This window comes from Triturus cristatus, chromosome 5_2, assembly GCF_964204655.1.
Source record: "Triturus cristatus chromosome 5_2, aTriCri1.1, whole genome shotgun sequence".
In the NCBI taxonomy this organism is placed as follows: Eukaryota; Metazoa; Chordata; class Amphibia; order Caudata; family Salamandridae; genus Triturus; species Triturus cristatus.
The window spans coordinates 179,018,734-179,033,264 of record NC_140588.1 but is presented as its reverse complement, the minus strand read 5'-3'; the positions used below and the strand labels follow the sequence as shown (position 1 = coordinate 179,033,264).

Below are 14,531 nucleotides of genomic sequence, written 5' to 3'. Positions count from 1 at the left end.
CATGGTTGCCATAACATGTGGTGCCTCTACTTCCAGTGAGAGTTTGATTTTCAGTTCTTTTACATTTTTTTCTCCATAGATGTTCTTTAAGGGGAATGCTTTCTCTTTAATGATTCATTGACTCGCAGTCTTCTTCTTTCTTGGAGTCTGTGGAGCTTTGGCAACCATGCACAAGGACTTCTGGAGTGCACGTCTGATGTCAAAGTACAACAGACATAACACAAAATGGTCACAGACGACGCCCAGCAAAACAAGAGAACTAGTAAGAAAATCCCAGACCCAACCACTGGATTGCAGAATAATGCAGGGCATATGAATCCTTTTCATGCTCAAAGCCTACATCCTTTCTTCATTGCTCTAGGAGTCAGTACAACTGATGCAAGGTTAAATATTTCAGAGCTGGAAATTGAAAGTCTTTACTACAGGACCCAATATATTAAAGGTTAAGTGGTGGCTGAGAAAGGGTGGAGCTATGACTAGCAACATAATGAGAAGAGGTGTCTGGCTGGTAAGGTATACATTTATTTTTAAAAGCTCTTCCCCCAGAGAATTTGGCATAACGAACAAATGCAATAGTAAATCCAGTCTGGCCTACCTAACTAGTCACAAACAGTGCATTTTAAAAGATCATAATGGGTATGGGCACATGCTGCAGACATCTTTGTGTACCTATCAAGTTCCAAAGCAAAATAACAATACAATACCTCTGGTGGTTAATACCCATGTTGGACAGATTTGTGTGCAGTGCATTTTATAGGTTTGACTCCTCATAAATTAACATAAACCTTTAATGTGCTTGCTGAAAAACCAAAGAGGAACATGTTTGAGATCACTTTGTTGTCTACCAGTCACAATTTACAATCCTTGTATTAATAGCTTAGCGCTGTGTCAAGGAGCAATATGAAAATTGTAGGGCATAAGTTTGAAACCTTACTGTTTTTTCTCTATCTTTTTTTGTTCTAGGTTGCTGAAAGGGTTCCTTTGTGTAATATAAATACTTACATGCAAATACCATATACATGGGCATTAAAATGGTTACTCATGTAGACAGATTCTACATTCTAACATTCTTCCAGTCCATATCTCATATACCAAATTTGAAAAGTCAAATAACCTCAAGAACTTGTAAAGTGACACACTTTGAGTGTCTATCTTCCCAGATGTCACTGGCATCATGGTGTTAGGTTTCAGTTAGCTCACAGACAAGTTGATACTTGACCAAAAAGAGCGCTGATCGCTGTTTAAGTACCGCATTTATGTTGGGCCAGCTGGAAGTGAAATAAGATTCCTCTGCCACACATGCACAGGATGCTGCTCTACACAAACAAATACCACACTGAGTGCGTAGCTGAATGTCTTCTTGGATCAGCAAATTGCACTGAGATACAGCATATTTCACTAGGGTCGGGCAGATTTGCTTGAATAATAGATGTCAGATCAGGAATCTGGCTTTAGTTCCTTTCTTTTTCAGTGCAAAAGCCAGTCAAATATTCACAGAAGCATTGGTATTGGTATGGTCAGTGAGGCAAAGGAGAGCTCAGGGATGTCAGAGAATGCAAGAGTATGGAAGGAAGGCCCCTTCTGTTTTTGGGCTCTCCTTGGCAGTAGGATATAGGGGTATCAAATAGATCTATAAGAGTGAGGTGTTTGTTCTTGCCACAGACCCTGTGCTCAGGTGTCAGAGTATAATACATTGTTACAGACTACTGGGGTTTAAGGGGCAGGATAAACAGTATTCTGCTGGAGCAAATGGTTCATTTGATGTCACAAGTCATAGATTGAGTGCATCATGGGAGAGCTGCAGAGTGGGGTTTAAAGTCTCCGCTGGGGTGTCTGATGATATGAAGAGTATGCACTATGGGAACTGGTCATTTCTTGGGATTAAAGAAGATGAAGAAGAGTGAGCTGGATAGACGATCTTTGGTCACTGCGTGAGCTGCTGGTGTGGGTGCAGGAAGTGGAAACTAAACTGATCAAATACAGAAATGGGACCCCAGCCGAATTAAAACATTAAGTTGATGAGGGATGCACGGCCCCCTCCCGAGCGTTAAAAAAGTCCTGGGGACCCCATCTCCCAGGGCCATCACTTCAGTCAAAAAGGAGGGTGACCATGTAGCCTCCCTCCCTGAGCCTTTAATGGCCCATAGACCTCATCCCCTGGGGCCGGCTCAATGACTGTGTCCCAGGAAGCCTGCCCTCGGGGCACAGTAGTTTCCCTGCAGCAGGGGAACATGCATTTGCTCCCATAAAGCAGGAGCATATTTACATCTCCCGCCAAACGGGAGCAGACTAAACTGGAGCAAACGTGTAAATTTGCTTCCTGCCGGCGGGAGCTTTAAACATACTCCCACTGGCTGGGAGCAGACTTCTGTTCTGTTTCTGTGCCTGCACTGATGAGGGCAGGGAAACAAAATGAATTTTGCTCCCGCCTGGGGAGCAAAAAACAGCTGCTCCTGCACCATGAGGGGAGATGGTGGTGCCACGGGGGCCCTGGGGCTCCCCCTGCAGCTTCTGCCATGTAGTGAGGGGATGCACCCACCTCTGGCCCTTCGGAAATGGGGTCCAAAAACTCCCAGAGGGGCAACGCAGCACCCTTCCCTCTTTAATTGCATTGGGCTGCAGGGATGAGTCCCTGAGCCTGAGAAGGACATCATCCTTTATAAATGATATATGGTACTGGAGGATGGGATCCCCAGGGCCTAATATGGCCCGGGCGGGGTGCTGTATACCTCTCCCCTTAGATTTGGCCCCAGAGATGGGTCTCCGGGGCCTAATAAGGCTTGGGGCTGCATGCCCCCTCCCCAGTTTAATTGTATTTGGCTCTGGAGGTGTGGTCTCTGGGACTTTCAAGGCTTGTGGAGGGGAAACACTGCTCCCTCCCCTTTTAAAGGAACTAGTCCTGGGGGATGGGGTCCCTGGGGCCAAGTAGGGTATTGGTGATAAGGGCTGCACATCCCTTTCCCTTAATAGAATTTTTGGCCCCAGGAATCGAAGGGCAACCCTATACTGCACATGCTAAAGGCTGTGCGTAGGGTGGGGTTGGCAGACTGCTGGGGGTTAGACTACAGGGCCTGGTGGCAGGCCAAACCTTGTGGCCACCTCCCCCCCCCCGTTGAGCGCAGGTTGGTTGACTGCCTGCGGGGAGTTGGACTCCGAGACTGGCAGCAAGCCAACCTCATGCCATGCACGACTAAAGGCTGTGCGCACCACGTGGGGTTGAGTGCCTGCAGGGGTGTTGCCAACCACCTGCTGAGCACAGCTGAATGGTTTGTTTAGTGTGAGGTTGGCTACCGCCTTTGACCGCAAACCAAGTGCTGTGGCCGAACCCCTTGCTGTGCATCAGTGATGTCATCAATGATGCCATTTGAGATGTCATCATAGAGGTCATAAACTATGTCATAGAACATGTCATGAAAGATGTGATATGTGAGGTCATACGCAGTGCATGGTGGTGGTGCAAGTTAAATTTAGCTCTACTAACTATAGCTGGTGATTTTCTGATTTTGTTTAGTACAAAACATTAATGTTGTCACTCAGATATTCACCCAACTATAACGTCACTTTAACCTTTGGTGCTCTGAACAGTTTAAAGATCAGAAATGATAAAAGGAAAATATATCATTTTCAGAATTGAGCACTATTTCAGTGAAACAAATATTTTATTGAAAATATTTTTGCAATCATGAACGCATTAGCTGTCTTTGTAATCCATCCTTCTGCTGAAATGTCCAAGAATGGCATATCGATTATTAATTCAAACAAATCAGAGGCTGAACCAAATACACTTGAGAAAAAGTGTAAAATATTAAAAAAGTGACAACAAAATGAGCAGAAATGTATATAATGAATATAATAAATTCTGTAATAACTAGAAGAGAAAAAATTTATTAGAATCAAAAAATGACACATGAATGAATAAGTACGGCTTAAGCGGGGGAAAAAAAGAGTCCAAAAACTACACAAACTTTTTCATTGCAGGTGAACACGAGGAAGACATACACCATTTACAGTTATGATGACCATAGGAAGACATTTTATTTGCATAGCAACAAGGCCTGTGTTGCTATATTTCGGGGCACTGACCTGAGATATGCTACTACACATTTGACTGGTTGGATTAGAGAATGTAATTGTCACTTATCTTACACTGTATATTTTCTACACTTAGTATTTATTGCAAACTTAACATTATTTTAATATGCATCTACTCTCCTTGCTCAAAGCATGTACACTGCAAAACATGCAAATAAACCCATGGAAGATTATGAATGTTGAGTGTGCTTTGGACTCATGCTTGCCTGTCACTGAAAAGCTATTTATTAAATGCTCAAACTCAAACTCCTGAAGCAAAAACAGCAGGGTTCCTCCACTAAACTTGGCACAGCTGCATTGCTTGTAATGTGTCTGAAAAATGTGGGCACAATGTCCTTGAAAGAGTCAACCACTTCTCATTAGAGTGGTAATAGCAGGGTGAGGTGATCATAAGATCTTGCAGTAGCATCGTATGAATAGGTAGCACTGCATTGGCCAACAAAAGAACTTTTAAGTTTTATTTACAAAGCTCACCATCTCTGGCGCGTCTCGGTACACCCACAGCCATGACACCACCAGATTGCAGACTAAGAAGGGTAAAAAAAGAAAAACACAAGACAATAGGCCTTTTCCATTTGTGCACCCAGGATCTGGAACAACAACCCCATACTGATAAGGACAAACCTAGGGCTGCTCTGATTCAGAAAAGAGTTGGGAGATTCACCTCTTTAAAGAAAACTATATCACAATGTATTAACGGTCTACAGCTCAGCTTCCTCTACTATTACTCATCTGGCCTGATTCACAAAGGTAAACTTAGACCTAAAATATAGACCTGAAGTCTAAACTTATGCTTCAGGTCTGAACTTAGGGACCAATTTACAAAGGCAGAATTACGACTCATAAAGGTACGAGTGGGGAGTCTCCACACTCGGGCGTAATCTCTGCACTAAGCACTGCAGTGTAGAGATATCACTCCTAGTGTGTAGATTCCACCATAGCTGCGAAGACTCCGCACTCGTAAATTAATGAGTTGTACGTCCCTTTTTAAATCAGCCCCTTAGACATCAGGTCTAAAGTAAGACTTCAGGCCTTAAGTTAGCCTTCAGGTCTAAACTTAGCCTTCAGGTCTAAACTTAGAATTTTCCTTTATGATTCGGACCCACAATATTTCTATAACACCTTGTTCACCTGCTTTAAAGTTTCTAAAAGTGTGGATGCGATCCTACAATATAACGCAAGTTTGACAAATAATGAATGTGTGACTTAGCTACTGTCTTGCAGTTTCTCCCCTCTGGGTGTAGTATGCCTATTAATGTTATTAATTATTTTACTTCGCCAGTCCTTTGTGGGAAAATGTTCCATGTAACTCCTGCTTAAGTCTAGTAAATTTCATGCATGGACCCATTTTTCTTTTAGCCACTCCAGTGCTGGAATAAGCTCAGCTTCACTATTATATATTTTCCCTTGTAGGCATTTTATTAAATGTTTGCATCAGAGCTCCTACGTTAACCTTACACATCGGATTATGCGGATACAAACCCTGGTTTCTTTGTGCTAATGCTTCCTGATACAGACACTGCAAAATCTTGGTAGGCCGCCTCAAATCTGTCTTACATATGACACAGAACAGTTGACAACAGTCTAGCTGAGGCCTCGTCAGTCGTTTTCATGTGAGTAAGACAACTTATTGAACTGCTGGTTAAACATATCTCTATGAGCCCCATCTTTACCATGTCTCTCCCCAATAATGAATTTCGTTCGTTTTTAACTTTAGACAATCAGCTCCAGAGATACATCAGGGGAATCAATTGGAAAAATACTGCGAGACTGTGTGTTCATTAATTTAGGCTTTCCCCATTCTTCACACATGAGCCCATTCCCTCTACAACTTTGCAATTCCACTCTTCTGGTTTCTGCCACTGTTAACACATGGAAATGGTTTGCCTCCTCGTTTCAGTGTGCTATTTTTTCTTCAATTTCTTCCTTTCCTTTTGACTTCTTACATCCTTCCCTGTATCCATTTGCTTTCTCGTCGACTATAGGACACAGTGTGACGAACACCAGATCTCGGGTGTGCGATCAACCTGCTATCTGTTACACTGTCCTCTTTTATGGAACAAAAATTTCGAATATGCCCACCAGGCAAGGCTTTCCTTACTAGCTGTCTCTGGAGGTCTTTAATTAAGGAGTCCACTCTATCTCGGTTTCAAACTGAAGTTCTCTCTGGAATATTCTAGTCAACAAGTGACAGATCGTATCCACCTAAAAGCATGCGCTGAACCACCTTTGCTTTCTAGCTTTATGAATGTATTCATCTTCTGTCCCACCTTGGAAAAGTCCCAAATGTCTAAGGGGTTAGTGGAACACTGAAAAGTTCTACAATTGGGTTAGGGGGAGCATCTTTTTAAGTTCTTTTAAGCTCTCGGGTTCAGAGAAGTTCTATAGGAACTGGCCACATAAACAATTCTCAAATCTGAAAATCTTTAGTGCATACGACCAACAACAGCAGAAAGCTTATGCAACAATACATAATAAATTTTCAGAGATACATCCTCCCTCACCATAATAGTTTCCAAATTTGAAGAAATAACCTAATTGATCAGAGTTGTCGATTAACTATTTTCCAACATCCTCCCCTTGAAACACGAGACTGCCACAATGTTGGATGCCTCTCTATTGGCCGACATTAAAACGTTTCGGCCTATCTTCCAGAACAGTGTGAATTATTTGAATGCGCGTGTTTCCTGAACATGAAGTGTTGTCAGAGAAGGAAATCTCATCACATCCTTCTTCCCGCTCCACTGGGGTCCTGCCAAAAAATCAAGAGGAGATATGGCAGACAGAAGATGTGCTCTTTAGATAATCAAAGCCTTTATTGTGTAAATTACATTAGATGGGAACACTGTAAAAAGTAGCCTGTTGAGGAGTGAGAAAACAGTAGATTGGCAGAGGTAGTAGAAATGTCTGTAACAGTCAACAGATGGTTAACAGGAGTGTGGCATGCTAAAAAAATCTAGGTTTAAAAGCTGATCAAAACACAATGACTAAATAAATAATGAACAAAAATCACATTAAATACTATTGTCTAATTGATTTCACTAAATAAACAAACCAATACAATACTGATGATGCAGAGGTTGGGGTGGAAAGAGCTAAAGCTTCACTTTCGAAAGAGCGTGTGGTCTTTGAAGGGCATTAGCACCCTCAGAGTTGTGTTTTGTGTTCCACGAAGCGAGCATCACCTTTCTGCACTGTGCCCACACATTTCATTTTCGGCATTGGTTTGCCACTACTGTAGATTCCCAAGAGGATAAGTACCCTGGTTATAGAAGAAACCCCAATACCTTCCTTTTTTAGATGACCATTGGCAACGGAGCCTGCGGAATTAGACCTTTTTTCCTGATTAACTAAATTCCTGACCAGGCTAGAGCCGCATTGGGTACAGGGTGATGCTTAACGTTGTGGCAACTCCGCATGGTTAATTTCAAGGAGACACAAGCTGGAAATGCAGACATTAAGTCTAGCCTGAGCCTCAAAATGACAACACTGTCACAAATAAATGTGTTTGCACAGGAAGTGTACCACGGAATGTTCCATTCTAGGCTATCCCTCTGGTGAAAAAGCCACAATGAAAGGTGTTCAAGCTCGACAGTGAGAAATTCTGCGCAGACTTTTTCAGCTTTCATGAGGACCGCAGAAAATAGTGAATGTGAGCCCTTCGCAGGGATAACATTGTGGAAAGTAAATTCAAGTTAAAACGTTATATATACTGGGGGAAAAAATTAGGACTCTGAATCTTTTCAACGGTCGAACTCACAATTCATTTTTGAGAAATTACCAGCAGTATCCAGAACCAAACAATACATACAAATATATACTTATTTATAAATATATGTTGTTTGGGCAAATCGTTTCGCAGATAAAAGAAACAGATCTTTGTGACAGAAGACGGTATACTACAATAAAAACAATCAAAACAAAACTACTCATGATAACAATAGGTAAACTGTTGCGTTCATCGGTATTAAAGGTTAGCATCTTTTCTGTACATGTAAAATTATTGCTTTTTTGAAAAATATATTTAGCATGCTAGTTTTAAACCATTTCCTGCCTTTACAAAATGTTATATTTAAAAAAAATCTAGTAAAGCTTTTGCAAAAAATTTCACAGAACCTTTTTTTTACTTTTCCAAGGCAGCGGTAACTTTTTCTGATAATGCATAAAATCATATGTGCAAAATATGAAAACTCTCAAAAATATTACTATCACACATAGTGTCACAGCAATAGGAAAAGGAAATATTTATACCTGGTGAAATGCCAGTTTTCATGGTATGTATGCTGTGGCGTGCCACAAGCCTGTCATCTCCCTGCCATGAAAACTCGCACTCAGAAGACTTACTGTAGAAGAGGTATATAAAGCTTGCCCCAGAACCCAACACCAACAGTGACTATCACCAAGCATAAGGCATGGCAGCGCCTCAGAGAAAATGAACCTGCCACAACAAAAGAAGCTTTGCTAGGCCTTTGCCTAGAAGGCCACGCGCCTCGACAAACAGCGATGCAGCCTCAATCAGCAGCACCTCAACTTACCAGGCCCAGAATCGCAGCAACATGCGCATGGACTCATCACAGTAGCTTCTGTGTTCGACATTTTTTTTGCATAAACCATTGTGAGCAGGTTTTAGAAAGTAGCCCTATAGCGACAGTGTCCTGAGAGTAAAACAAAGAAGCCTAACCGCCCCCGCGGGCTCTCACCATTTTTTTCTTAGTGTTCACCTAATGAAATCTTTATCGCCACAGCACAATGTTGCGTTTTCTGTACAAGTTTTTTCCCCCCCCAAATTAACACACCAGCAATGGTGCGTCAGCACGGTAGGTTCAGCCAAGGAGCAGCAGAAATGTCTAGTGGTCCCGTGCGGTCAAGGAATGAAACATTGCAGGATACTGCGCTTCTCAGCCCTTCCATCACTGAGCAAGCGCTGAACTTCAGAGCACCCAGGGCCAACGTTTGCTACTCCTCGTGACAAGGAGCCATGGTTCTAGGTATACTTCTACCTACTTGATCCCTCTTTCCAATAGCCATCAGTTCTTACACACAGACTGAATCAGTGTCTAGAAATATTGAGGAGACTTGTTTTGCATTCTTTTTTTTTTCCGAGTACTTTGTCATGCTGTCCAAATCGCAATGTTGCTTTTTCCAGTGTTGGAAACAAACCTTGATGTCTTGTACTGTAAGAGTGCTTGGCAAGCCCACCAATTATGATTTCGGGGGCAAGGGTCCTTCGAGAAAGAAATTATATATATATATATATATATATATATATATATATATATATATATATATATATATATATATATATATATATATATATATATATATTATTTTTTTCACTCTACAGAATGGCCCTTGCATGCCCTTCCTCAACCACACCACACCACATTTACTCAAGCACGGTGGCTCCAGGGAAGAGACGGCTGGTGGAAGTGCTTTCAAGCTTCTCTGTTGTTGAGTTGCTGGCCTCCAGGTGCTCGGTCTGTCGGAGCTGCTTGTCAGGGTACTCGCTGTTTTCAAAGGACAACCGGTGAACGCACTGCACGTGCGTCTTTAGATTCCCTTTCTGAGAGGCACTGTATGGGCAATATCTGCACTGGAATGGTCTCTCCCCTGGAACACAAGTGGAAGATAGGTAAGCTTAAGACAAACAATATATCTATTTCACAAGATGCATGTGTAGCTCATTTTTAATCAGTTGCGTCATATTGCTTTAGGGCCTGCCTCAGTCTTGAGCGAAACAGGCCCGGCTGCCATTTACTCCCTTTAATTATTGGCACTTTATGCATTCATTAGGAATTTAAATACATCAAATGTCTATTTTGAAAGAACCCACCCAGAGGAAGGCACATAGAAGGCCCCTTAAGTGACATGACAATTATGGTAAAACAGCAACATTGAAAGAAGAGAGAGCAAGAGGGTGAGAGAGGGAGAGGGGGTGGGGATGTTTAAAGATGTGTGCACTGCATGACAAACATGTAAATAAACACAAGCCTGAAGCTTAATGGCTAAATCCTAAAATGACACTGCAAGCATGGGTTGCTGAGCAGCGCAATCCGTGATGCAGATAACTGGGGCAGCTTGGAAAATGAAATGATAAATACATTAACCTTAAACCGAGGTCCAGCTTTACAGAAACTGGTCATTTTGCATTAACACGAGGCCCTCGAGTGCAAAAACCGGAGACAAATTCAACCCCCCCCCCCTCCTTCCGGGCTATAAGCACAGGACAAGTAAGTTATGCTCGCGGGCACGTTCAAAACAGCAGCAATCCCAAAATAATGACCAACCTGAACACTACATGCGTTAACAAATCGGTGTTGAGTCTTACTTTAACAAACTGGGGACGAGGTGGTGCGAATTGACTTATCTGGAGCCGTAAACCACGGCCTTGGTGTTTGTGCGCAGTCTACCGCCAGGGCACGAGACATGTTAGCGTCTTAACCCCTTGCATGCCCTTGACGGAACCACTCCGTCATGAGCCACGGGCGCCGTGTGCTCATGACGGAGTGGTTCCGTCATGCTGCGGCCGTTGGCGGCCGCTCCGCCCACGCGGCGCTAATTCCCCGCCTGTGCGGGTGATTAGCGCAAGTGGGTGGAGTCATGACGGAACCACGCCGTCATGAGCACAGCTCGCCCGTGAATCATGATGCCGTGGTTCCGTCATGAGCATAGCGGCGCCGCAAACCCCCCCAGCGCTGCGGCGGAATTCGCGCCGCAGCGAAGGGGTTAAACGAATGACCCGCGTGCGGTGAATGTCTCTATGACCTACGTAGCCTTTCATGGGATTATTCACAAGATGTCATCTAAAAGTTGGGCGACCCCTCTTCTGCACAACTAAACGTTTAACCAGCGCGCCGCAGAACTTTTCAATAACGGAAAATTAGTCCGGAATCAGAAAAAAGCCACACACAGCCTCGACAAGTGCAAGTGACATGAGTTTTCACTATCGTGGGTATTCTCTAGGTCACAACCGTGAATACTGTTATCACCTTACAAAAAAAAGTGGTGCCCATGCATGTCCACACCCTCGATAGCCCATCGCATCTCGATGCTTGGGAAGAACCACAACACTTGTTCTCACCTTTAAAAGCATGATAGAAGGAGCATCTGAGGCCAATGCAGAATATGCATCAACGTAAGAGATACAGATAAACACAACTTTCAACAAACTGACACCCAATACTCACTCAAGTGGGAGTAAACAGGTCAAATAATCCTAGGCAAAGAATGTGTAGAATGCAGTCTGGAAAAAAGACAAGTGGTCTTCGACCAGTGAGTCATACCTGCAGACCCCTACCAAGGTGATTTTAAGAGGTCCGCTGTGCTGGTCTTGTTCCGAACAATGTGGGCATGAACATCATCACTTTTGTCCCTGCGACTTACAAGCACTAAGTTCTTTAAACAACCATGCAAGGGAGTACAGTAGAAACCAACAAGCTACTTACCATCAGTAATGCTCTTTCTGGCGGATACTTTATCTAACTGCAGATTCTTCACCTTTAGAATATTCCCTGGGGTCCGAGCGGACCAGCAGATTTTCAAGCAGTAGCTTCTGCGTGCTGCTCGGTGGCTCAGCGACCCAGCTACACCACCCTGGAAGTGATGGAGTGGAGTCACTAGCATGTGCCACCCTTGTCAGCTGAAATCACCATTTGTATTGTCCTCCTTCAGCACCCTGAGATGTGGATGTACTAAAACAAACTGCAGACGTCAGTGTGCTGAAAACTACATTGGGACCATTTCTTAAAATGGGTAGATGTCTATTCCACAGAATAGGGAAACCGGAGGACGCTGAGGATATCTACAGTTAGACAGTAGAAAGGGCATTCCCTAAGTTAAGTAACTTGTTCTTCTGATGGATACTTCTAACCGTAGATTCCTCCCCTTTAGAATAGATACACAAGCAGTACATCCTAAAGGTTGAGGATTTTAGGAGTGGACTCCATGAAAAACAAATCTACAAAACCAAGCAGGCAATAAGACCCAATTTTTGGTTCTGGCTGTCAAGACAATAGTGCTTGGTGAATGTGTTCAGTGATGCCATTGTTGCAGCTGTACAGAAGTCCAAAGCAGGAACTCCCTAGGTAAAGCAGCCATAAACTGCCTTAGTTCTGGTATAGTGGGCCCTTAGGGCTTCAGACACTCCTTCTTGGGAAGAACATAATGAATCTGCATACGTAGAATGATCCACCTCAATAGAGCCCTCGTCAGTACCACATTTCTATTTTTAGAACCAGCTAACGCTAGGAAGAGCTGATCATTGACACAATCCTCCTTTAGGCCTTCGCCGTAGAAGCTTAAGGATTGTTTGGGGTCCAGCAGTTGAAGTTGTTCCTCCGCTTAGAGGGATGTGGAGGAAAGAAAAATACTGATAGGGTGATGGAATGCCCTTACAACTTAAGGCAGAAGGGCAGCCCTTGTCCTCAGCACCAACTTAACGCCGTAGAAAGTGGTGTACAGAGGTTGCTCTGACAGTACCTGCATTTCACTCATGTGCAGTCCAGAAGTGACTGCAATGAGACAGTCCATCTTTATGGTTGAAAGCCACAAGTAACAGTTATGGATAGGGTCGGATGGAATGCACATGAGAAACATTTGAAGGTCCCAGACTAGCATGACAAAAGGTTTCGGGGAAAACCTGAGATTTGAAGAGGCAAGACTGGTCTGGCAAATACAAACAGGCTGACATGTAACCTTAACTGTGCCAACTGCAAGGTCTTGCTTGGTTAATAATAAAACCAACAACACATCAGAAAGTTTGGCCTAAAGAGGATCGAGATGGTGGTGCCTTCACCAGACGACACATTTTTGCAGGTATCCCAAATATATGGATGTGGTCGATGGGCATCTAGCCATGAGGATTACATCATTACACCATCTAGTAAATAAAAAGTGCTCAGTTGTTGGTGATCAATCTCCTTGCGTAGAGGTGTAGGTTGTGATGCCTGTGGTGTAGGACCCTACCCTGTTTTGGAGTCAAGAGTTAATACAAAAAAAAACACAAGCCACAGCCTCAAAAGATAAGGGTACCACACCATCCTGGCCGAATCCAGGGCTATGAAGGTGGCATGAGGCTGGTCTGCCCAAAATTTCTTCAGGAATTGAAGCACAATAGATAATGGTGAAAACATGTGCAGGACTCCTTTGCTCTAGCATAGATGGAATGCATTTCTTAAAAACCTCCCCAGCGGAAAAGATTAAGCCAGGACATGCCTCACTGGTCAAACATGTTTTGGGCCATCCAGGGATGGAGATGCCATTTATGGTTTGTCAGCTGACATCTGCATAATTTATCAATTTTGTCGTTTTGAGAACATGGCAGTAGATCGCTTACAAGAAAAATCCCCTGCTGACCCAGTCACTTCCAAAGGCACAGAGCCTCCTGGACCAGGACCCAAGGACCCCACCCTGCCTCGCTTGTTGCAGTACTACATGGCAGCCATGTTATCCATGAGAACCTACACCAGCCTCCTTTCAGAGCCAGCCAAATGGCCGTTAACTCCCGTAGGCGGAGGTAGTGCTGGTGCTCTGCTAGAAATCACAGACCTGATTTCCACTTCTCCCATGTAGCCAACCCAGAGACAATGCATCTGTCTTTACTATGAGCTCTGGTAGTGGGGTGGAGGAGGGAGCTTGCTACCAATCAGGTTTCTGTTTCATTTGCCACCACTGGAGGTCTCTGGCTACCCTCCGACATGCAGAAGGTGTCAGACCGAGTAGCATGAGGCTGATCCCAGAACCCTTTTCACTGAGACCCACGATTGAGCCTGAAACATGGTGATTATGTACCCAATAATCTACTTGCTGCATTGGTGGAAAGACCGAGAGCACCAGCATCTCCAGGATAGCCTCTCCAAAGGAAATCCTATGCCTATCTATAAGGTGGAAATTTAATTCACTGATGGAAAAACCCAGAGAAGTCAAGAGGACGACCATCCTCCAAAGGTGGTCTGCAAATGCCTGCAGTCAACTGCCTTCGGCACAATGCCTTTGAGTATAACAATAAATGTATCCCGGATCTCTGAAGAAAAGTTACGACCATCACATTTGTGAATACTAAAGGGGCAGAGGTTTGGCTGAAAGGTGGAACACCAAACTGGAAGTGTTCTCACCTCACCATGAACCACAGGTTGCCTCTATGGGACTACAGAACGGATATATGAAAATGCACGTCCTGCAAGTCAAAAGACACCATCTAGCCTTCTAAGTGCAGAGCAGAAAGATGTTGAGCCAGAGTGAACATTTTTTATTTCTTCTGAGGTGAAGAATGGGGCTGTGGCATCTGTCCTTCTTGGACACGAGAAATCAGCGCATGCAAACTACTCCTCTATCTCTGACTCCAGTATCCTTCTGATAGCACCCTTGACCAAAACAAGACTCACCTCCTGCATAAAAACTTTGGTATGGTCCGGTGGAATTTGACCAGCTAACGGGGAAAT

The 14,531-nt window shown here is 43.7% G+C and overlaps 1 protein-coding gene across 5 annotated transcripts in view; it reads right to left on the bottom strand.

Moving 5' to 3' along the window:
- Positions 1–6,889: 6,889 nt before the first annotated feature.
- The window catches only part of ZNF516 (zinc finger protein 516), a 286,502-nt gene continuing 278,860 nt past the window's right edge, over positions 6,890–14,531 (bottom strand). For 4 of the 5 annotated variants that reach the window (XM_085606945.1, XM_085606944.1, XM_085606947.1 and 1 more), the window contains exon 7: positions 9,497–9,702. In XM_085606945.1, coding sequence (XP_085463071.1) covers positions 9,643–9,702 — 60 coding nt within the window. In that variant the 3' untranslated portion in view covers positions 9,497–9,642. Of the gene's footprint in view, positions 9,703–14,531 lie in introns of all 5 variants that reach the window. The other variant, XM_085606949.1, reaches the window with a different exon arrangement.